This window comes from Anastrepha obliqua, chromosome 5 (genome assembly GCF_027943255.1).
Source record: "Anastrepha obliqua isolate idAnaObli1 chromosome 5, idAnaObli1_1.0, whole genome shotgun sequence".
In the NCBI taxonomy this organism is placed as follows: Eukaryota; Metazoa; Arthropoda; class Insecta; order Diptera; family Tephritidae; genus Anastrepha; species Anastrepha obliqua.
Genome location: NC_072896.1, coordinates 66480829 through 66504339, shown reverse-complemented (window position 1 = coordinate 66504339; position 23511 = coordinate 66480829). Strand labels below are relative to the sequence as shown.

Here is a 23511-nt window from a genome sequence, read left to right as displayed (position 1 = left end):
ATCGATTTCCAATATTGTTAATGCGTCTTAGATGGGCACATTGAATAGTAGCAGCAGTGGAATTTGCAATTTTGACTTTGGCGTTTGCGAACACTCTTTTTCTGATAAGAAGTGCAGTTTTGCCGAATGCATAATTTGTTTCACTCTTTTATGTACATTTTTGAATTTATGATTGATTTCTTTTTCTTGTTCTCTAGTTTGTATCCAAAGCAAAAGTATTGAAAGCATTTAGTTAGTTAGAAACTGATCCTGACAACTAACTTTGCGTTATCCGTGAACAGCTTCCGATAGTCATAGTTCGAGATGAATTGACCAACATCGTAAAATAACAACATGAAAATTAAATGAATTTAAAAAATTTTAGTTTATTAAAATTATAATTCAATTAGTCTTAATAAATACGGACATACATACATCACTAGACAAATGAGTTTACATCACTTTTCAGGTAACAGCTCGTCGTTTCAAACTAATACATACTAACGTATATATAACAACTACAAAAACAAAAACGAGTATATTTAATTAGATTCCAACATGATGCCGCAATCGCGCTAGTTGCCTCAGCACACGATCCATTTCTTCTTCGGTTGTCTCCATTCTTTCTAGTAGTTCGTAAATCATAATGGCTTCTTTTTCTATTAATTTCCTTACCATGACACACTTGGCTATGTCCGATTTGGAGACCTTACCAAAAGTGTACGTTGGGCGTGGATGTAAATTGGGGTGCTCGTACTAAAAATGGACAGATAAAGAAAGTAATAAAAGAAATTGGTATCATTTTGGGAAAACATTAAATTTAGCGGACATTCTCAATTAACTTCAAGGTTCTTGCACTTATGGGCACTTGATTTCTACAAATAATTGTAAATAAAATTATGTCTCTCTATCACACCACCTATGTCTAATTACTAATCTATTCACTACATACTTTGACCAGATCTGCATTGCGGAAGTCTAAATCCCGAGATTGTGGATAAATCGATATCTGGCAGGAATTCGCTAGCATATTCATTGCCATCATCAAGTCCAAAGGATTTTGTGATTTGTGCAAAATCATTGCTTGAATCAACGTTAAATTCAAATTCAGATACGTCTGCACTCTTGGGTACATGTTAGAGGGTGGATTTTCGGTATCAGAGTATTTCACAATGGTATAAATACAGTCGGATAGAGTATAGCTATACTGTAGAAGAACCCACAGATTGTCATCTGGATCCTTCGTGGCGTCTTCAAGGGGGGTGTTCTGTAAGAAAAATAATATAAGTGTTAGTATGTTATCGTTCAATTCTGCCTTAATTTATGGGCTTATACATGTATAAAGCTGGTACGTATCGCTTCGTTTGCTTTTGTTTTTAGTTTACATAATTCATTCTCTATTGCGTCCAAGCTGGAGTTCTTCGTCAACACAAGTGCCTGACACATTTTCGTGCCATCCCTAACAAAAACATCCTTGTTGCTTATTTTCGACTCTGCCAACGTCACCGGAGTGACATCGCCTTGGCTCAAAATTCTGTGCACCAAATGATCTGGCGCTGGTCGGTATTGCACTAATAAATAATTATTTGCTCGATCCATCTCCACCCATTCCTTCATATCGTCGTTGACCAGATGCATTTCATCTGCACCTGACAATACTTCACCCGTAACCTTATCATCGCGAATATTAAAATTTACAATTGTGCCGACATAAATATCGTTTGGAGCATGACTTGTTACTTGCATAGCGTGTATTATAGTGTACCTGCCATGTTTGGCGGCCGCAGCGTGATCGTTCCTAATCAACAACCACGAAAGGCTACAGGGACCAGTGAATGTGGATGCAGGTTTTGATATTACAGCTGCGTTATCTTCTTGGTTGCTTTCGTTTTCCATGAGAGGTAATGGACGGCGATTGATGGTAGATTTTACAAGATTGGCAGTTGCAAGCTTATTGTCTTAGCTTGGTTCCTTAGCGTAGTTTGGCTGATACGGTTGGTGTTTCAACTGTCACTCTTGTATTAAAAACTGCCACATGCCGGTCACTGCTTTTATACTAAATAGGAGTAGCATCGCAGTTAATAATACACTTTACCGCTCGCTGACGGATTTACCGTAGACGTCGTTTTTCCAACATACATAGATGAGCGCATATAAGGTAACGGGCGAAACAACAACGGATTTGGCACTGCGAAAGTTCCTCTATTTTCTTACATTTCTCATTTTTCCCCTGAAGTAATAAATCTACTTATGTTGTTGTTCCTTAGTTCCTTGTTGTATTTCTCACTCTGCTGTTAGATGGGCGAACTAAAGAGAATAAAACAACAACAAGCAACAAATCTGTTTATCACATTTACATTTTTCGCAGTACTTCTATTCGTGTTTTTTGCTCTACAGAAGAGAAATAAGCAACGCCTAACTAAAAAAAACTAAAAAAGAGAATATTTCACGCATTTAACAATATAGAGAAACTAGAATTTTTATTGTTTAAATATAATTAGATATTAATAAAGTGATCAAATGCAGTGCCCAACTGGCTCCGCTCAAAAAAAAGCAACGCTTTTGAAAATTAATGTGCATCATTACGAAATAAATCGATGTTTTAAGAACAGTTTTTTCAAGGCTCTATTAATGAAACATTTATTTATCAGCATCAGGCGTATTTGTAATATATACCGCAGTAAAACAGAGTATTTCATAAAAATGCTATTTATCTTTTAAGTCAAACTGTAGAATTAGGAATACTTCGCATGCAAGTTTTTCCGTTAAATTAAATTAATAAAATTAAGTGTTAAGTGGTTTTTACTGCACAAAGGAAGTTGTCACGAAACACTCACTCCGCATCCTCCGAATTTGATCATAAAAAGTAAAATATTGCTGTTTTTCTCTCGAATTAATAGATAAAAAAGTCAGAGTTAAAATCATTAAAATTAAAGTACGGCTTTCCAGAAACGGTATTCATAAAGAAGGCACAATTAATATTTTTGGACTGGAATCTAAAATATGCATATGTATGTTCATACACCTTCCATCTCAAATAAACCGAACTTTTTACAAATTAGACTAAATTTTGTGAAATCAATAAATAGAAATCAATAAATTCGTCTTCTGCTTCGATACAAAATTTTACACGCTTTTCCAAATTTCAAAAGGTCGATCTATGATACATACATATTCATATTCATTAGGGCGGCTCGATTTAAAAATCGCTCATTGCTCTGTGAAAATCGTATTCTAGGGATCAGAATAAGAAACTTTGCCGAAAGAATTATACCTCTAAAACGAATTCTGATGTCCCCCAATTTGGGTCGAACGAAAAATCCCACTGTGACCCATTTAGAGTGCTCCAATCGAGTCCAAATGTATGACCATGCCAGTGGCACACCCCTGGGGGGTTCCCCATACAATCATTTCAAAATATCACCATTTTGGCCTTTACATGAGAAAAGAAACTAAAAAGTTCGACCCAAATTGGGGGACATCAGAATTCGTTTTAGAGGTATAATGTTTCTTATTTTTATCCCTTGAATATGATTTTCACAGAGCAATGGACGATTTTTTTGCCTCCCCACAAAAGACACTAAAAGTTCGACCCAAATTGGGGGACATCAGAATTCGTTTTAGAGGTATGGTTCCTTCGGCAAAGTTTCTTATTTTGATCCCTAGAATACGATGTTCACAGAGCAATGGACGATTTGTTTGCCTCCCCACAAAAGACACTAAAAGTTCGACCCAAATTAGTGGACATCAGAATTCGTTTTAGAGGTATAGTTCCTTCGGCAAAGTTTCTTATTTTGATCCCTAGAATATGATTTTCACAGAGCAATGGGTGATTTTTTGGCCTCCCCACAAATCGACCCGGCCTAATATTCATCCCTTGTATGACAAAAAATGTTTTTTTCTAATTTCGAAATGCTTTCATTCCAGTCCAAAAATTAATTGTACCTATATTTTATAATACTGCCATAAGATGCTCAAATGTCGAATTTCACCTTTCTAGCATAATTGCAACCAGTGTCGACCGAGCATCAAAGTTTAGTAAAAATCGTGTTTTGTCCTGATATTTCGGTCTGGTATAAAATCACTATAAATGCAATAGATTAAAAATTGAAAGTAAAAATTAAATGAAATGAACATTAATATTTAATTAAAAACATACGGTAATAACAATCAGTCAGGGCACTTTCTTTTTACATGTAGAACAGTTTTTTTACAGTTCGGATTCATTTTCTATGTTCCTGGACACAGCGCACCAAGAACTGTTCGTGTACTTCTTCAGTGATAAGGCCGTTAAAATCTTGCATTAATTAACTCTCAAATGACTTATTCTTCTTTTAGCTTCCAGAAAATCATCATTATTATCCCAAGCAGATATATCTTCCTTTAGAAATCTGTCGTCGATCTGCCGTCGTGATAGAAATTGTTTGCTCTTCTCCGATACGAAATGATCCAATTTCCATTTTGAGTTAGTTCTTCCTTCGACGGGTCGTAGTGTTTGCTAACATAAGGTTTTGTCCCTGTTAAGTTGGCACTAATTTTCTTTTTAGTTTGGTTATAAACTTCATCATCAAATAGTGATAAAATGACTGTCTCTTCACATAAATACCGCAAGTGATGACTGAACTTGCTTATAGAAGCTTTAGAAATTGTTGCATTTACTTTTTCGTACTCTTTCAATATCTTCAGGAAGCCCAAATCTTGGTTAGATGCCTTAATCGCTACAGTGCATTCGAGCCATGCTTTAACTTACAACATCACGATAAATAAGCAAACATCTTGTAGAGCCTTTTTGTCCTCCGCAGCCATTCTGCATTGCGACTGAAGTGAAGATATTTTTCAAGAATAGATCGCTCTCGCCATCCCGCATGCCTAATGCATAGCACCGAGGGCCTTAGTTTTAAATTTTACTCTGTGTCTCCTCCCAAAAATATAACGCGTAGTTCGACGAATTCGCGGTAATCATCTCTTACAAAACCTTTGTCTAATTCTGTCTTATAAAATACTGGCTCGCCGACACGTACTTTTATGAAATTAAGAGATGGTTCTGTGTACAATGTTTTTCTAATTTTCCCTGATTTTTTGAACATCCGAATATCTGGGCTACTAGTAACTTGCATAAGCTTGGTTTAAAAGACAGCTTTTAGGACCAATTCATAAACATAATGACGACAGGTAAAAACCAGCAATTCGCCCTAGAGTTTGCTCCAAAATAGCACAAACTCAATTGAAGCGGCCAGTTTTGGAAGCAGTTGTGTCGCAGCACATTATTGGGCTTTACAGTAGGCCATTCGATCAACCCAATTTTTAAGCACATTTTCTATTGTTTGGGCTCCAATTTCTTGAATGGCAACTTCGATTTCGTGTTTTAAAGCATCAATCGTCTCTGGATAGTTCGCATAGCTTTTGTAGGGCCCACTTCGACGAAAAAGTTTGGTTCATCCAACAACGAAAAAAGGGGTGAAAGGAAAGGGATGGGGAGTGGTGAGTGTTTGTGGACTACGAACGGTGGCTAGTCTGCGGTTGAGTTAACCTCTTTATGCTGCTGATGAAGTTCATCAGATTTTTGTTATCAACACCTGCTATATCAGCAGGCGCAGAAAAGGAGTGAGAACCAAGATGCTTGAATCTTAGTACCGCAAAGGCTGGGCAGCTAAGGAGCAGGTGCTGAGATAATTCCACTTCATCCTCCATACAGCTGACGCAAAAAGGACTCGAAGTAATTCCGAGTCTCACGGCATGTATACCTCGCGGACAGTGCCACGTGAGGATGCCCACGAAATTTGAGAGATGACATTTTGTCCTCCCCAGGATATCCCTCGAACGCCTCCTATGCAAACGTGGCCAGAAGGACTTCGCGACCCTACACGTTCGTGTACTTGCCCAGCGCTCGCTGAGTTGGTGCAGAGCCCATCCTTCCAGGAGTAGAGCGCAGGTTGTGGAGGGGATCCCGATCCTCTCCTTTCGCGGGCACATTACCTCACAGGTCCCTTGTCTGGCCAGCTCGTCGGCTTCGCAGTTTCCTGCAATGTCACTGTGACCAGGTACCCAAATTATCTTTATGTCGAAGAATTCTGATGCAATCGAGAGGGAGACCAGGCATTCCCTGACCAGCTTCGAATGCACCATAATAGAGCCTAGAGCCCTAATAGCCGCTTGGCTATCGGAATAAATATTTACCTTCTTAACAGTTATGAGTGATCCGGTTGCCTGAATTTCAGTTTGATGAGGAGCTCTTTGCAGAATACTCCTCCTCCAACCCTACCGTCCAGCTTCGAGCCATCCGTGAACAGGTTAACGAGGCCCTGTCCCCAAGTGTTGGCCCCGGTCCACTCCTCCCTTGGTGGAATATGGGCGGAGAAAGTTCCTCTTGGACTTAGCGAAGGCACACACTGGTCCGTCGACGAGGAGATGAACTCAAAGTTTCTGAGGATGCTTGAGTGCCCATATGTGAGGTTCAGCTTATAGCCCAAGCCCCTCAGTCTGATTGCGGTACGAGCAGCGGCAATTCTGCCTGCAATGTCTATAGGTACCACATTTAACATTACATTAAGCGCCAGAGTAGGAGTAGTTCGAAGCGCCCCACTGACTCCAATGAGTGCAGACCTCTGGGCTCTCTCTAGCTTTTTAACTGATGTCGTCCTCTCCAGTGAGTTCCACCAGACAGTGACTCCATATAGCAAAATTGGCTTTATTATGGTATTGTAGAGGCCCCACCTTTTGCCAATTGCGCCTTTGCACCCATACAAGGCGATTGTTGCCATCCTTACTCTCTCCTCAATGTTGGGCTTCCACGTCAGCTTGCTGTCAAGGATTAGACCTGGGTACTTCACCTTGTCAGAAAGCACCAGCGGAGCGCCCCCCATCGAGGGGAGTTGAGCTCTGGGTATTTTATATTTCCTCGTGAAAAGGACAAGCTCCATCTTAAGAGGATTCACCGATAAGCCGCAGTCTGCTGCCTATCGAATAACTACATTTAGATATCCCTGCATTAAATCGTACAGGGTATCTATAAACTTTTCTCTAACAATTAATGCCACATCATCCGCGTAGGCAATCACCTTACCATGCACCAAACAGTGACTCGTTGTGGATGCATTTGCTTCTCTACAGTAACGTGTGGATTTTCTGAGCCCCACATCCGACAATTTTGCTTATTGACCTAGCCACCGATGTGAAAATCAGAAAAGAAGAAGAAGACTCACACTTTGGAAATAGGTTTTCAATATTTCCCAATTTTGTTCAAGTGTATAGCGTCCCATTTCGTAAATGTCAAACCTTTAAGTAAATTATAAACACATTTGACATGTCATTTGTGTTACCATTCTCAAAAAAATAGGTGGTTCAAAAAGCAAACGCTATATGGCCCACCCTTTATAAGCATGAACTAGTTTAAAAACTTTTTCCTGCTATGCGGCAACCCCGGACATTCGATGATGAGATGTTCTATAGACTCCTCATCTTCGCAGCAAAATCTGCAGGTGCTGATGTTAGTTATGCCTAATTTATGTAACTATTTGTTGCAGGTGAAGTGACCCGTGAGGGTGCCTGTGAGAGTGCGAATACTCTTTTTGTTTAACGTGAGGGCCGTGTTACAACAAACAATCAGGAATTATGCATTATGTTGTTTTTTAGGTCGACCATTTTCATAACCAGTCTCAATAATTTTGTAAATTTGTGTAAAATTGTACCTCAAAGACGACATACAAAAAAAGTACCGTCTAGGAGATATTTACTGCTGACATCTAGGCGTCACCTTAGAAAGACCCTTTGAACACATACCTATATGTATATGTAAGTGCATAGCGCTTAGCGATACACCTATGTGCTGGTAGCACTTGCAGATATAGAACATTCCCGAAGAAGTTGCCCAAACACCTAATAAAGGGTGTAAGCACCTTGAACTGCTCGTAGCTCGGCACATTTTTCTTTCATCATGCACAGCATTTTTCTACAGATCAGATGAAATTAAAGTCTCAGTTTCGTATAACGTACTAGAAATCATTCATTTAGAATCTTTTTAGAGTTATTGCTTTCTAATTACCATTAACATTATTTTAAATTTTAAATATCGCCTTTAATAATTTCTTTTATATAAATCCGCTCCCATTTGAAATAAGCAGCCTGTATTTGGCGTGCGTTCCACCAATTTAAGAAAGACAGGATTGAACGCATTCGGTTTGCTCTTTATGCCTGTTCCCTTCCTAGAGTGACCGTTTATACTTATTAGTCTTAAAACTTTGAAGGTCGGCCGTTTGTATTTTGTTGCTTGCTTGACCTTCTGGAACATATTAATTTTTATATTCTCCAATCATCTTCTGGTTTTCCTATACATTTTATAGGGACAATGATAAACAATGATGAAAACAAATTACACTCAGGGTGATCCCCTTTCCGGAGCTTTCGATGAATTAAACTCAATGTCTAATTTTAACGTTCTCGCTTTTTCACTATCAAAGTCGTTTTTTGTGAGTATCTTAAATTAAATTAGCTGATTTGTGCAGTCTAATTACTGAAAAAAAAAATAAAAATTTATATAATTTAATATATTCTGTAAGAACATGTTGTTGATAGACTGAATTTTTCGCGTACCACCTTTTCGTCCTGGCATAAAAAACTAGATCAGCTGAAATACGAGTATGCGGGAGTTTCATGTCGCGTTACTTGTATTCGATAACAAAATTAGCCATCAATCCATATGAAAAACGCAAGTGAATATTCTCTCCCGAACGGGAATGAAGTTAACGAGCGGAAAATTATCTACCACTTGCAAAAAATAGTAGAAGAAGACATAGCAGCTGAGTTTGTCTAAACAATTTTTTTTATAAATTTTTCATTTTGTAGTCTCTGACTATAAACTGCAAATTTCAAACCGGTGTAAGAGCAAAGGTGCACAAAATACCAATTTACATTAAAAAAAAATTTGTTTACTTCCAAAAAGTTCATATGATTGAACTTACAGCTTACAGATTATATGATTTCGTGATGTACATATATGAGTGTGGTATGCGCCGTAGCCGAATGGGCAGATGCGTGACTACCATTCGGAAAAGTATAGGTTCAAATCTCGGTGCATGAAACACTAACATTTTTCTTATAGGAGTCGCTCCCCGACAGGCAATGGCAAACCTCCGAGTGTATTTCTGCCATGAAAAAGCTCCTCATTAATATCTGCTGTTCGGAGTCGGCTTAAAACTCCATGTTCCTCCATTTGTGGAACAACATCAAGCACGACACAAATAGAAGGAAGAACTCGGCCAACACCCAAAACGGATGTAAGCGTCAATTATATTTATACATATATGTATATAATTACCACTTACTCAATACTTGAACTTTTTTATCAGATGAGTTAACTTTTTGGAAATTTTTTTAGACAAATTTTATTTAAGGTAAACTCGGTTCTTGGAGCTATTTTCAAATCAGTCCAGTCTACGCAAAACTTTCTATTTTTCTAAAATATTGCGGCAGTAGTCCTAAAATATAATACATTTTATAGCACCAGTGGAAAACTCGAGATTTTTGTGAGGCAGCCTGAAGAATACATACATGTACACACGGATGTATATTTGTTCGCAGGCCTCCTATTACAAGCAAGTGTCTAAATTAATATAGCCAATATTACTTACTCGAATGGTTCTTATAACTCGATGAGAGTAGTTGAAAGTTTCAGTAGCTCAGCCTTTATTTTGCTGCTGCATAACAATTAGTGAGACACCTTTCAAATCTACTCAATTTCCACTTAACTCAAATTCTCTCGCAACATGCGAAAAAATATTAACTGCTGTACGCTCTGCTTTGTCGACACTTCTCAAAGTTTCTCAACTCACTCTAGGGGTTATTAATATCAAATATTTCAAAGCGGTCCCTTAATAAATTGTATTTGTATTGGAAAATTTTATTACTCACAGATTTTACAAATTGGGCAATAGTGCACAGCTAACTGTTAAGTGATGATTGTGTGGTTACAACGGTTCGATAAGTGACGTGTTTTTTGTGCTTTATAATAGTAAAAAATAAAAATAAATAAAACACTACCGAATCATTTCACCTTTACTAAAACAAAACCAACAAAGAGGCTCCACATTTTACAAACTACTAACCACGACGGAACTCTCACTAACCGTAAGTCCAAATTCAATACATGATATGGGTTTTCAAGTATACATTTCTTGATTAGTTTTTGAAGAATTCGAAGGTATGAGCTAGAATTTTGTCCTTTTGCTGTACCGAAATGCGCGCATCCACTATAAAGAACGTTAGAAATCTACTGAAGACCTCTGTGGCGACGGCCTCATTAATGGCATGCTCCGTGGCATAAATGCAACCTAAAGGCTCACCAGTTCCGATTATCGAAATATTTATATGATATAAATTATTCGGTTGAAGCAGCACTGACAACAATGCATCGCAAGATCTGTGATATTGTAAGAGCCGCATGATTTCGCCATGTAGATTCCGCTCGACGTAGGTGCAACGTGAATGTTCGCATCGCTGACAGTGTGGGCAAAAACTGGGCGACTCTGCCAGTTGCATCTCACCTATGCCATGTCGACAGGGTAGATTAGAACTAGCTACCGAGCTAGAGTGGCTACTGGCCGGCACGCTAGACGTGTTTTTAGGAGTCGCAGATGCGTTTGAGGGTGGGGAACTTTGTGTGTCAACGAAGGGACGGCAACCAAAGCTGGCATTTGTTTGTGAGTGTTGATCTTTGTGGTCAGCAGGGAAGTAGGTTTGTACAGTCTCCACTTTCATTTGTGGGATTGCCGGTATTTGAGTTAGTGCTTTACATTCCGTAGTTTGTGGTACTTGCTTTCGTGGCATAATCACTGTAGCTATCGCTTCTGCATGATGATTCTTTAGATCAGCGAGCAAAACCGTAAGCTCGCGTAATTTCGATGTAAGCGCAGTACAGCGTAACATATCGTCAGGTGGTATGATTTCTGTCTTCATCCTGCCGAGTTCGCGCCTCAATTCGTTTACCTGTAACTCCAAATTCTTAATGCGATGACACTGTTGTACAATAATCTCATTAGATATATCTGGCGGCTTTCGTGGTATGGTCGGTTCGTGCGATTTGTGAACCTCTTTTTCGTGGCAAGGCAATCGCTCCTCCTTCGCTATTTGATGAGAAAGTTCAGGTTGCAACTGACCTGCTAGTTCTGGCGGCGCAGCGGGTGGTGGAGTTTTCTCGATAGTGTCTGGTTTCTGAATGCCAGGAAATGGAACCATGTCTAGAGGGCATGGTGACTTCTCTATTTTTTCTCCTTGCGTTTGCTTTACACCAGGGCACGTTTCGCTAAAATACTTAAGCGGGTCCCTTTGCAACACATCAAATGTGATTTGTTGCTGCGGAGCTGTACCAGATTCATCACTTGTACCAACCGCTTTTTCCTGGCGTATTGGTGGTGGTCTTGCGACTGGGGGAATTAGTGGTGGCGGCTGTAGCGCCTTCTCTTCTGGGTCACTTTCCAACTCTCTTTTTAATTGCTCACGATTTTTTAATGGTTTTTTAGAAGCCTTTTTATGTTCTTTCTTTGGTTCTTTTTTCTTTTCTATACTTTCGCTTTCTCCTAGGCAAACAATGCGGCATTTTAGAGGCGTTTTGGATGAATTTTTCTCAAAACAACTGTGCTGCAGTATACGATAAATTCGCTCATTTTGACACACTACTGACCTTGGACTTTCTTTGGAACTAACCTCTTTTGCATTTTTGTCCTGCTTCACCTTTTCCTCTCTCTGTTTCAGAGACCTACTTTGGTCTATGAGAGCTTTAGAATGATTTTTTTTAGTTTGTAAAGTATTCCACCCGCCACCAGTGAGACGAATCTTTTCGTGAGATGGGGAGAGAATAGCATTGTTGCCGTAATCATATTTCGGATCGATTGAGATGAATTTGGAATTAGTTAATACACGAAAGGCGTCTAAAACAGAAATAAGAAATGAAAATGTCAACGATTTTAAAAATATTTTTGCGCTCGGTTTAGATAAAAAAAAAGTGATTTTTTCTGCTCTCAAAGTTTTTGAAGTAATTTATGAAAATCAACAAAATAGAATATCAGTAAAAAACGGTAAATATGTATACAGCGCACGCTCGATAAAGTGAATTAATTCAAACCAAGGCAGTTCACGTCAACAAAATGTTCACGTTTTGAAATGCCCAAAAAAGACTAAGTAAATATATTTTGTCACGTTTAAATTCACATTTTATTCTTGCTTTCGTTACATATTAATTGAAAATTAAGTCATACGATGGTTTTATTTAAAAAAAATCAGTCATCTTTTTTTTTGTATCTTCTGTTTTTCTAAAACTTGAAGCACAGCTTTCTCCCTTAACCGTCTTAGCACACTCATATCATTTTGATCGACATTTTCATAACCAGCCCATATTACCGCCTTGTTGAAAATTTCAGCTGCTTCAGTCGGCTTAATTTTCTCCAGTAAAGCAGTATCATCAGCAAATGTGCTTATAGTTACTACTTCAGTTTCGGGTAAGTCATATGTGTAGAGTAGGTGCAATATTGGTTCCATTACGCTTCCTTGGGGAACTCCCGCTAAACTTTCGCAGAGCTCGGAGGGATGATCTCCTGCCTTGACGAAGAAGATGCGGTTATTGAGATAATACTTAATAAGTAGGTAGAAGTTTATAGAAAGGGTTGTTTTAATTTTTTAGAGCAAACCGTCGTGCCATACCCTGCCAAAAGCTTGGGCAATGTCGGGGAACGCTGCTGAACAGTATTTTTTTTGGTCGAATGCATTGTGAATGGATTCAACAATTCGATGTACTTATTGTGTAGTGCTGTGTTTTCTTCGAAAACCGAACTGATGATTGGGTACTATTTTTCGTTCTTCGATGTTCGGAAACAGTATTTTAAGAATAAGACATTACATAAGTTTGGAAGTGATCGGTAGCAAGCTGGTTTTTTGCCACGTTTGACGATCATTTTAATTTCAATCACTTTCCATTGAGCGGGAAAATTTCCAGTTCGTGTAACTGCATTAAATAAATACAATATATACAGAGTAACTCCTATTTCTGGGCGCCCTTTGAGTTCTTTGGCTGTAATAAGATCGTATACGGGAGATTTACTTGTGTTCAGATTTTTAATGGCAGATTTCACTTCAAATTAAGAGAATTTAGGTTTGAGTTAGTACAGAATGTACCAATGTCTGCCGCTTTTGCTAAATGGACATAGAAAGCTCAGAACATGTGCTTTGTGAATGCCCTGCGTTGGGCAGACAAAGACTTCACCACCTTGGTGGTATCGTAGTATCTCCATGCAATCTTTGGAACAACAAACCCAAAACTGTGCTAAAATTTCTAAAAAGCCTAAAACTCTAGGGTTACAAAATAGGCCTTTCACAATAGATCAGCTCTGGTCGCAGTGCGTAATGGCCTTCTAATAATAAAAAAATAGTACAGAATTTCCGTCTTCTAGGGTACCGGGTGCTCTCATTCATTATTTTCCATTCGAAGGGCAGGTAGCTGGAGTATAGGTGCTTTATATTTCTAGCAGGCTTCGTGCTCAGAACCTGCCGCAGCATTAAGACTACTGAGATAGTGATTAAGTTGTGCTTCGTTCATTAACAAGAGCTTCTTTAAGTTGTTTTGTGAGTGTATTTAAGTTTTTTGTATCTGCCAGATGTCTAGTTTGCTGCCACTTTTTTCTTGCAATCCGTTTTTCCCTTTAATACTGGGAAAAATGTATCACTGAAGATACCAGATATCGAAAGTGATTCCAGTCAGTTTTGTTATTATAGAGGTAACATTGAGCGGGGGTGTCGGCAAGGTGGTTATGAAGCTCTATCTTTACGGGAAAATGATCAGAGTAGAGTTCGAAGCAGCTGCTGCACTTGCTGTCACCAGGTGTGATGCCTTTTACGACGCAAAAATGGATCAAGTCAGGAGTTTTTTTTCAAATCCGATGGGCAATACGTTGGGGAACCCTATGATATGGGAAATAAATTTAATTTATTAATAGCTGCATAAAGTTACCGGCCTGTATGGATTGTAAGGCGGGAGCCCCAGTACGTTTGTTTTGCGCTATAGTCATATCCAGTGAGAAATCTACTTCATAGGGTTTAGAAAAACTTTTCGTACTTTTCTGATCTTACTGCATGCTTGGGCGTAATCTATACTAATATTATAATACTATAATATTATAAAGAGGAAAACTTTGTTTGTTTGTAATGAATAGGCTCAAAAACTACTGGACCGATTTTAAAAATTCTTTCACAATTCGAAAGCTACATCATCCACGGTTAACATGGATTATATTTTATTTTGGAAATAGGGCTCGAGATATAGGTCAAAACGTGGACCCCGGTAACCTTCGGATGTGTATGTACAATATGGATATCAAATTGAAGCTGTTGGTGAATGCTTTAGTGCAGAGTACTTTTCATGCCGCTCCGTGACTGGGGTCTCGAGATATAGGTCAAAACGTGGACCCGGGTAACCTTTGGTTTTGTATGTACAATATGGGTATCAAATGAAAGCTGTTGATAAGTGCTTTAATACGGGGTAATTTTCATACCTATTGATGACTAGAGTCTCGAAATATATGCCAAAACGTGGACCCACCGTGTCTTTGCACCGAATTAAACCAAACTTACGCACATTGTTAAGTAAGTATTGAAAATGGGTTTCGTAAAATGTGGTTGTAATTCGGAGCACTGGCAACGGGTACAGCGTTCTTTTGAACCAGCCATAATGTCGCTTACTTTTTTAACGCTTGGAGCGGAACTGAGCTGTCAAATTGACAGTGTGAGTTACAATGTGTCAATATTTCTTTCTGATTTGGATGCCATAAGGAAAAAACGTAAGTGCAACATGTAAAGATTGTTTGTGAATTTTTTTGGAGTGGATTTTGGAACAGTGAATAATTTCTTACGAAATTTGAGAATTTAATGTGAAATCCGAATGAAATTATGTGTTCGTGGAAAAAACAATTTTTTTCGTTTTTTTTTTTTTTGAAAAATATAAATGGGTAATGGTTAAAAAAGCTCCAATGGTTAATAAAACATATAAATTGAAACAAAAAATTCATGGATGATAAGGAAAAAAGACGATTGTTTATTCATATGCGTTGATTTGAAATTTAAAAACATTCTTCTTTTTTCCTGATTTTCAATTTATATTTATTTTATATTTACTCAAAACCAAATAGAAAAACAAAAAATATTGTTTATGCCAAAGCGCTTGAATAAAGAATAAAGAAATAAATAATATAAAAATCATATATTTTCTGTTCTAAACCATATCTATTCTATTTTAGTGTGCCCAGCGAAGGGGGAAGGGTTTGCTAGTATATGTATATATATTGCTGAGATTATAGTTGGGGCTTTCCAGTCTTCAATAGTAATATTAGTGGCTTGGATAGCTTCCGTGCAGCAGGAGTTAATTAAATTGTGTTTAATGGTATTTTTAACTAGAATAGCTGATCCAGCATGTGCTTTTTTGACGGTATGATAGAGAGAGAGTTTATAATTTGGGATTAATAGCTTTTCTCTGTGAAATGGGTCTCCGATATTAAGAGAATATCGATATTCTAGATATTGACCAGTGCTTTAATCTCGAGTACGTGCTTAGACAGCCCATTGGCGTTACATAATGTGATATTTATGTGATCGAAGAGTTGGAGCTTTTAGTCGTGAGGTTAGTCCTCCTTTTTGTGTCGCGCGTTTTGATGTTGTTCCACAAATCGAGGGACCTGCAGTCTTAAGGCGGCTCCGAACGGCAGATGGTTTTTAAAGGGAGCCTTTACGTGGCAGAACGCACTCGGGGGTTTACTATTGCCTGCCGAGCAGTGACCGCCTTTAGGAAAAACCTTTTCTATCAATTGTTTCATGCACACAGTTGATTTCAAATCTTAGCGTTTTTAACCAAACTTTGCGAAAATCAGTTATTTATAGGTCTATGGATAAGTTCGTGCGGTTTTACAACAGATGGCGTAACTTGATTATTATTCCATCGATCCACATTTCCAAACATTCATTGGAGAGCTACTGTCGTAAGGCACAAACGTCAGTATAAGTTTTTTATTTGAAGCGTAAACAACAATATTTTTACCACACTTGAAAATGTCGAATTTCGTGCCAAATAATGTGTTTTTGCGGGGAATTCTTCTTCATTATTTTAATATGAAGAAAAAAGCAGCCGAAAGTCATCGTATCTTGGTGGAAGTTTATGGTGAGCATGCTCTAGCTGAGCGAACGTGCCAGAAGTGGTTTGCACGCTTTAAAAGTGGTGATTTTGGCTTGGAAGACGAAGAACGCGAGGGTGCGCCGCCAAAGTTCATGGATACCGAATTGGAGGAATTGCTCGATCAAGATCCGGCTCAAACGCAAGAAGAGGTTGCAAAAACTTTGGGAGTTGATCAATCAACCATTTCCAAACGTTTAAAAGCCATGGGAATGATCCGAAATTCAAATTTCGAAAAAAAACCGCACGAACTTATTCATAGTCCTATTATTTCAATTTATTTTATTTTATTTTAATAAATAAATAATTGTTATTGCATTAAATTACATATACTTTTATCCTTTTCAGTGCAGATCCATTCTAGGGGATGCGACCAAAGGCGAGGAGGCCCGTGCGCTGCTTAATATGGTAAATAAATGGTTAAATAGTCACATAAATTGATCTCATACTAAATAATGATATTTATTGTATAAACAGGCTGCAAACGCTCCAATATTGGGAGGAGATACGAGAATATATAATATCAAAGTTAGTTAAACAAATTGAAGAGATATTAATGGTGAAAAGCGAAATTGAGTGCGAGACTGAAGTTCTGAAATTTAAGATTATTAAGGGAGAAATGAAAGATGCTATGGCGGAGATAAATAATTATATAGCACAGATCAGGCAAGATAAAGCCGCACGGAAAGCCAAGGATGTTACGCCGACAGAGATAAAATTACCGGCAATTAGTCTGATTGCAAACGAGATAGGGATACTCGAACGCCTTGGACACGTTGAAGAAGCGGAGATGAAAAGAATATCACTTTTGAGATCTCTTCCGATCCAATCAGTTGTCACAGGACCAAATACAGTAAATTTATTATTGCCTGATGGCGGTGTAATAGAGTGCGACATCGACATAGTTATGCCGGGGCTTAAAAAAAGAAATCGTAAGGCGGAAATTTTAGAGCATTTACTAACACCCATAGGCGAGGAATAAGGAGGAAGACTCAAATTTAAGTTCGGCATGCATTCCATCAAATTGCTTGACTTAAAAAATTACAGTGTTACAACAACCATCGATCTCAACTAGCTGCGAAAAAATTATAACCTGGATGACAATGTATTACACAGTACAGAATACATTTTCCTCATTTCCAAACGCGCTGTAGACTTTTCATCTAACCGCTTAGGTGATGAGAAGGAAGACGATGACCACTGAATATTATTTTCGTAAAGAAAGCACACAGTCCACTGCAAGTGCAGCTGACACTACACCGAAGTTACGAGAATTCAAATGTCTATTTCCAGGACACTTTGGTTACTGGAGACGATATCCAAAAACTAAAATAAAGCTGAATGAATAATGTGTATATTTCATGAATTCGAGCAGAGATTAAAGCGTTACAACCAAATATCTTTAGAGAAGTATGTCAGATATATATTTAGAAACAATCTGATCGTGCAAAATGGCATAGTGGTGTGAGTTTGGTCTGCATGTAACCAGTTTAAAGAAGAGCGAATTAAATGAAACAGATCGGGATGAGAGTGAACTTACCACTGGTTTTTCTCTGCGGTCATGACAAAAAAATTTTTGGTATTCACATATTCTCTGGCAAAGCATCACCAGTTTGTGAGAGCATTGATGAATGAAACATGAAAATCACAATTGGATCCCTTATATGCCGATCACCTCGCACAAGTTACAGGCATTGTCAAGGGTATAGCGTCACGTGAGACATGACAATGTATGAATGCAATCTGTACATGTAAATCAAGTCAATTACGACATCGTGAGACGACGTTTCGAGTACGAGTAACAAATGGAAATGGGGCGCTTGCAATGATTAGATTAGATTGTTTTATACTAAAAGACATTTTAGAGCCACTCAACTTATGGGTAAGATGAGCAACCTATAAAGTGAGCTTTACCAACCGAGCCGTTGAACTGTTCCTAACTTTAAAGTGTCTTTTAATTATTTTCGTTTTTGTTACAGCCTGACAAAGATAAATTTGCTAAGAGTCCGCCATTTTCAAAACCAGATTTGGTTTATTTACATTACATTAATTTATTTTACTTCACTTGACTTCATCTTAATTACAATTACAAAGTTTGACAGACATATTAATTAGTTAATTAATCTTCAGATATATCGGCCCGGGTGACTAGCAAACTTTTGAGGGAACGAAAATGTACTTATCAGCTTCACAAAATGCGCTGCAACGCATTTAGAACTTAGTTGAAAAAACTAACCTTACAGACAAACGATAAATGCATAAAATATGTATGTACAAAATTGCCAAGTTAATAGTAGTTTATTTTGTTGCAGCTAAGGCTTATCTGAAATTATAGTAGTGCGAAAGATGTATAGAAAAATCGCCATTAAAAAGCATCAGCTAAAAATAAAAACAAAATTTGTTTCAGAGTTTTTTGTACTTATCTTAGGGAATTTATGTTACTTGTGTCAACTATGTATAATATTTTATTTAAAACAGTTACGGAAAATACAGCTTAAAAGTATGTCACCGTATAGAAACACATTTACTAAGCAATGGAATATCACCATGTAAGCATAGCATCATAGAAACTTGTAGTATATTTTGTGGCTCATATTTTCAAATAATATTTTAAAGATTGGAGTCGAATATATATTTAACTCTGAAATTAAATAATTTTCAGATTTTATACTAAACATTTAAATGTGCATACATTACTTAGATAACAGAAATGTAACACTAAAAACACTAAATAAATTATGTACTTATTTTTATATAGTAAAAGATGAATTTATATATTTATATTCGCCCGTACTTGTATACTAGTATGCGAATTTTGTTCACGTAATGGTTGAACGTACGTAAAAGTATGAAGTATGGTATGGTACACTTAACAGGCATACCTATCTGAGTGTAACGGAAACAATGCGAACTTGCCCCCAGTGGCTTTAGAAACGGTCACTGGACTCATTCGACACTGGACTGAAAACTAGAGTTTTTCAAGAATTTCAGTGATCACTCAGAATTTTTCAGAAGGAGTTCCACGCCTTGGAGCTTTGTACTAGAAAATGTCTTCGTAGAGGCACGCGTGGTGCCAATATCAACATTCTATCTGACAGTTAAGCAGCTCTAAAATCGCTAGATAGCTTCTCATTCCAATTACGGTTGATCTGGGAATCTTTTAAAATTCTCGATACTCTGATATGGGTACCGGGACATGAGGGGCACAAAGGGAATGAAATTACGGTAACTTTAGCGCAGAAAGGTACAAATACTTTCTTAATAGGTCCTGAATCTTTCTGCGGGGTAAATAACAGCTTCTACAGCCTTTCTACGTGAGAGGCAACAACGACGCTTAAGCGAGTACTGAAGCGCCCAAACGGGCATGCGAAAATTACATAAAACGTAATGACTTTACACTAACGGGGCTATAAATCCAAGCCTCCTGGTAGAAATTAAGCCTTTAACAGCTTTTTTTACTTCTTATTTAATGAACAAATAAGACGCTGGCAGACAATTATGGTAGATAGATATATACAAACCAAGACCTTATGAGAAAAGCCTTAGAAGTAAACTTAGAGTAGAGAAATCAAAGTCTAAGGAAGAAGAATAAGCTTTAAATTGAGCTAACGTCCTTCTAAAGGAGTATTCATTCCATAAACAGTTTTAGCATACCAACAAAAAGCTATTAATTACAACGGAAAATAAATGAAGAAACATTAGAACTAATTTTATTGAGCAGATGCGGACAATCTATTGAGCCCGGACAAATATCAAAGACAGAATACGCCTGGACTCTAAGAACATTAGAGTTATTAATAAGCAACGAGAACGATAGGACGGAATGGGATCAACGAATTTCATCGAGCGCAAAGCAAAGGGCACAAAAGATCTCTGAACAGACTCCAATCTATTAATATAGACTGCATGAAATGGTTTCCAAACAAATACCGCGTATTCTTACGAACGCAACAAAATAATAAGGCGATACCTTATCAAGTCGAACCACACAGTGCCTATTATTAAAATAGGAAATTGACCACTTAAGAAATTGCGAGGGAAGGCCGAAGCCCCCAGGCTTAGCTTTAATATTGGGCTAGTTAACCTGGTAAAAGCTTTAGAAAAATCGGTATAGATCAAATGTATCCAAACAATCATCCGTAAGGGCAGCTAAACTCGTTAACATATATCTGCCCGGAACAAATCCATGTTGATTCGGACATAACAAATGTTCAACAGCAGATAATATTTTGTCTTTGACTATATAGTTAAATACTTTCGAAACTGCAGATAACTTAGAGATCAGCCTATAATTTTCAATATTATTATATTTTTATTGCCGCTTTTAAGGATAGGAGTAATTAAAATTGATTTCCAGTCGCCGCTGAAGACTCCAGCAGAAAGTGACCTGTTGAAAATGTGCTATAAAAGTGTAATCAAAGCAGGACAACTTTTAATTAGAATAACCGATAGGCCATCAACATTGGTACTAGTGGATGACTGATTTATGCCAACAATGACATTCTCGCTAGTCAATTTTCAAATTTAGTTTTCCGAAGTTGATGGAAGTATCTAAAATAAACAGGATAAAGATTATGAGCAAAGTCAAAATCAATATTTCCCGAAATAAAATTCGAAGAAAAAAATTTAGCAAAAAGATTGACAGGTTCGGAAATAGAATTGGCTGAGAACCCTTTAATATGAACATATTTGTTAATATATTTATTAATAGCCTTGAACTGTTTCAGTAGGCTACATGGCTGCCCAATATAATATGATGCTTTCCATTTCAATTCAACCGGGCTATTCGGGTCATGTTCTTCGATTTCGATTTAACTCAAATATGTTGCTCTCTGGTCAAAATAATGAGACACGTATTTTTTTGTTCGCCCGAAAAATTTTTTTTTCAAGATTTATCGGCAATTTTGTTTTTCGCCTCAAAATCGATTTTTTTTAATTATATAAGAAAATTTTTTTTAAATGCCCATAACTTAGTCAAAAATGAACCGATTTTAATAATTCTGGGTTCAAAATGATCTTCATTACTTACACGAACGACTTCATGGAGAAACAATTGCAAAAAGGTAGCTGAAGGCTTTTTATTTAGCAAAAAAGAAAAAAATTGAAATTTTTTCGAAATTCAATATTTCAGAAAGTGTATTTTTTGTTTTTTTATAACTTGTTCCAAAGCAAGAGGACACCTCAAACTTCAATTAAGCTGAATGCCCAGTAGCTAAAATGAGTTGTTTTTGAGAACTAAATTTTTGAGTAAAAAACCTGTTTCGCACTTTTTGTTTTTTGCAAAATAAAAAATTTTGAACTACTTTTTTGCAATTGTTTCTACATGAAGTCGCTCGTGTAAGTAGTTAGGATCATTTTGAACCCAAAATAATTAAAATCGGCTTAATTTTGACTAAGTTAGAAGCATTTAAACAATTATGTAATTATATAATTAAAAAAAAATCGATTTTGAGGCGAAAAACAAAATTGCCGATAAATCTTGAAAAACATTTTTTTCGGGCGAACAAAAAAATACGTGTCTCATTATTTTGACCAGAAAGTAACATATTTGAGTTACATCGAAATCGAAGAACATGTCCCGAATAGCCCGGTTGGATTGAAATGGAAAGCACCTATATCTTTTCAGGTCGCAGTACACAAATAGCCATTTATAATAATAATAAAAATAAAGGAATCAAAATAGATATGCATACATATACGATATAATAAAATGCTCAAGTCAAAAAGGAAGGTGTTACTTTGAGCTCAGCAGGCAATTGAGAAGTGGAGCTCGAAAGACCAAATTGACACTCTCATCGTCGCTCATCATTCCCGTCCTGCTAAATAGCGCAGAAGCATGGACGATGTCAACAGTAGATGAGAAAGTTTTCGGAGGTTCCGAGAGAAAAATTCTGTGTAAGATCTTTGGTCCTCTCTCCGTTGGGGAGGAGTATCGTGTATGGTAGAAGAGCGAGCTGGACATGAACATAGTTAAGCCTGTAAAAAGTAGCGGCTACGCTCCTTGAACATGTTACTCATATAAACGAGGACGCTCTTGTAAGGCGAATTTACGAAACGATACCCCAAACAGGAAAACGAGGAAGGGAAAGAGCAAATCTGCATTGGAAGAATAAAGTGCTGCAGGACTTATCAACGCTCGGGATTTCTAACTGGCACCAGCGAGCGCAGGACAGAAATAGCTGGCGCGCTATTTTCGATTCGGCCAAAACTGGCATACAGTTGTAGCGCCACCTAAGTAATTAGAATCAAGAGAGGAGTCGATTTAGACATGCTCATTCGTGTGCTCGGAGCAAAAACTCGAGGAAAAAGTTATATATTTAAATTAGAGCACAAAACAAGAATAATTTTACGTTAATGCGTATATCTCATTAACGACTCGCGCAAACTTGGTACACGTATTGCTCCCCGCCAACTGATTTATATCCGACATAAGTATTATTGTTATCTGATAAAAACCACGTCCGCTACAACTCTCAATGTCTATGAGTTCGCTAGATTCCAAAAACTAACAGTTCATTCAAATTAAATTTAGCTAAAATGTGCGCGGGTGTTTAAAGTTCGGTCCTGACAAAATTTATTGCGTCCTTACTTATTTTGTTCTTCGAATTTCGGATAATTTTTCTAAGCCCACCAGGCACCTTCCCTTTTAGGATGAGTTTGTAACAAACTAACTAAGTAATAACAATAAATTTATGTATTTACTCAGTAGCGTTTTGCCTTTTATAGCTTCATTATTGTTGCGGATTTGAATTTGGTCTGTGGTAGGTTTCTTTCGAGGGTTTTCAATGTTGCATGTACAGCTGCTTGGTTTTTGTTGCAACCTTATAAAAGGATCCGTATTCGGTACCTTGGCCACCGGCTTTAGGGTAACAATAAATTTTGTAGGTTTCTGCACGGAGCAAAAACAACTACAAGAGGTGGAAGAGAATAACAACGAATAATAATTTTGTTTTATTTCTTGTTATAAATAATAAACGTCAGGTTTTACTTATCACCGCCGGAGCTCATGAGGGTCTTCAAGGCTATGGCACGCATCAACTCCAATTGCTGTTGTCCATTGTATATTGTGGTCATAATATATTTGTGCTTTTGACTTACAAAGCTTTCTTTGTTGTTGCTCTCTTAATTTATTATTGCTGTAGATCAGCTTCCAAAATAACATTGCGAGTTTGGTACCATAAGAATTTGGTAAAAAATATACTTTTAAATTATCCTTTCAAAACACTTTTTTTATTATTTCGTAAAACCTCTGCAGATGTCTATTTTTGTCAAATTTTTTTATAACAAATCAACAATTAATTACAAATTTTATACACTTTCTTTTCAACTAT

At 37.3% G+C, this 23511-nt stretch overlaps 3 protein-coding genes across 7 annotated transcripts in view; 1 reads left to right on the top strand and 2 right to left on the bottom strand.

Annotated features, from left to right (window-relative positions):
• The window catches only part of LOC129247211 (uncharacterized), a 22777-nt gene extending 5054 nt beyond the window's left edge, over positions 1-17723 (top strand). Inside the window, exons 1-3 of one of the 4 annotated variants that reach the window (XM_054886231.1) lie at positions 9985-10101; positions 16534-16588; positions 16658-17723. In XM_054886231.1, the coding sequence (XP_054742206.1) occupies positions 16548-16588; positions 16658-17162 (546 nt within the window). In that variant the 5' untranslated portion in view covers positions 9985-10101; positions 16534-16547 and the 3' untranslated portion in view covers positions 17163-17723. Of the gene's footprint in view, positions 1-9984; positions 10102-16528; positions 16589-16657 lie in introns of those variants that run through there. The other 3 variants (XM_054886229.1, XM_054886232.1, XM_054886230.1) reach the window with 3 other exon arrangements.
• On the bottom strand, positions 177-2076 carry LOC129247209 (early boundary activity protein 3). 2 transcript variants are annotated; one of them, XM_054886228.1, is made up of 4 exons: positions 1745-1857; positions 1315-1650; positions 932-1246; positions 177-735 (listed from the first exon to the last, which is right to left on the bottom strand). In XM_054886228.1, the coding sequence occupies exons 2-4, from the start codon at positions 1615-1617 to the stop codon at positions 526-528; spliced, it is 828 nt and encodes a 275-aa protein (XP_054742203.1). In that variant the 5' UTR covers positions 1618-1650; positions 1745-1857; the 3' UTR covers positions 177-525. The 2 variants fall into 2 exon arrangements, with proteins under 2 accessions (XP_054742203.1, XP_054742202.1); XM_054886227.1 differs by having other exon boundaries at positions 1315-2076.
• Positions 9846-23511, bottom strand: LOC129247208 (uncharacterized). The gene is made up of 3 exons (XM_054886226.1): positions 23169-23511; positions 22883-23088; positions 9846-11900 (listed from the first exon to the last, which is right to left on the bottom strand). Exons 1-3 carry the CDS (start codon positions 23252-23254, stop codon positions 10153-10155), a joined length of 2040 nt encoding a protein of 679 aa, XP_054742201.1. The 5' UTR covers positions 23255-23511; the 3' UTR covers positions 9846-10152.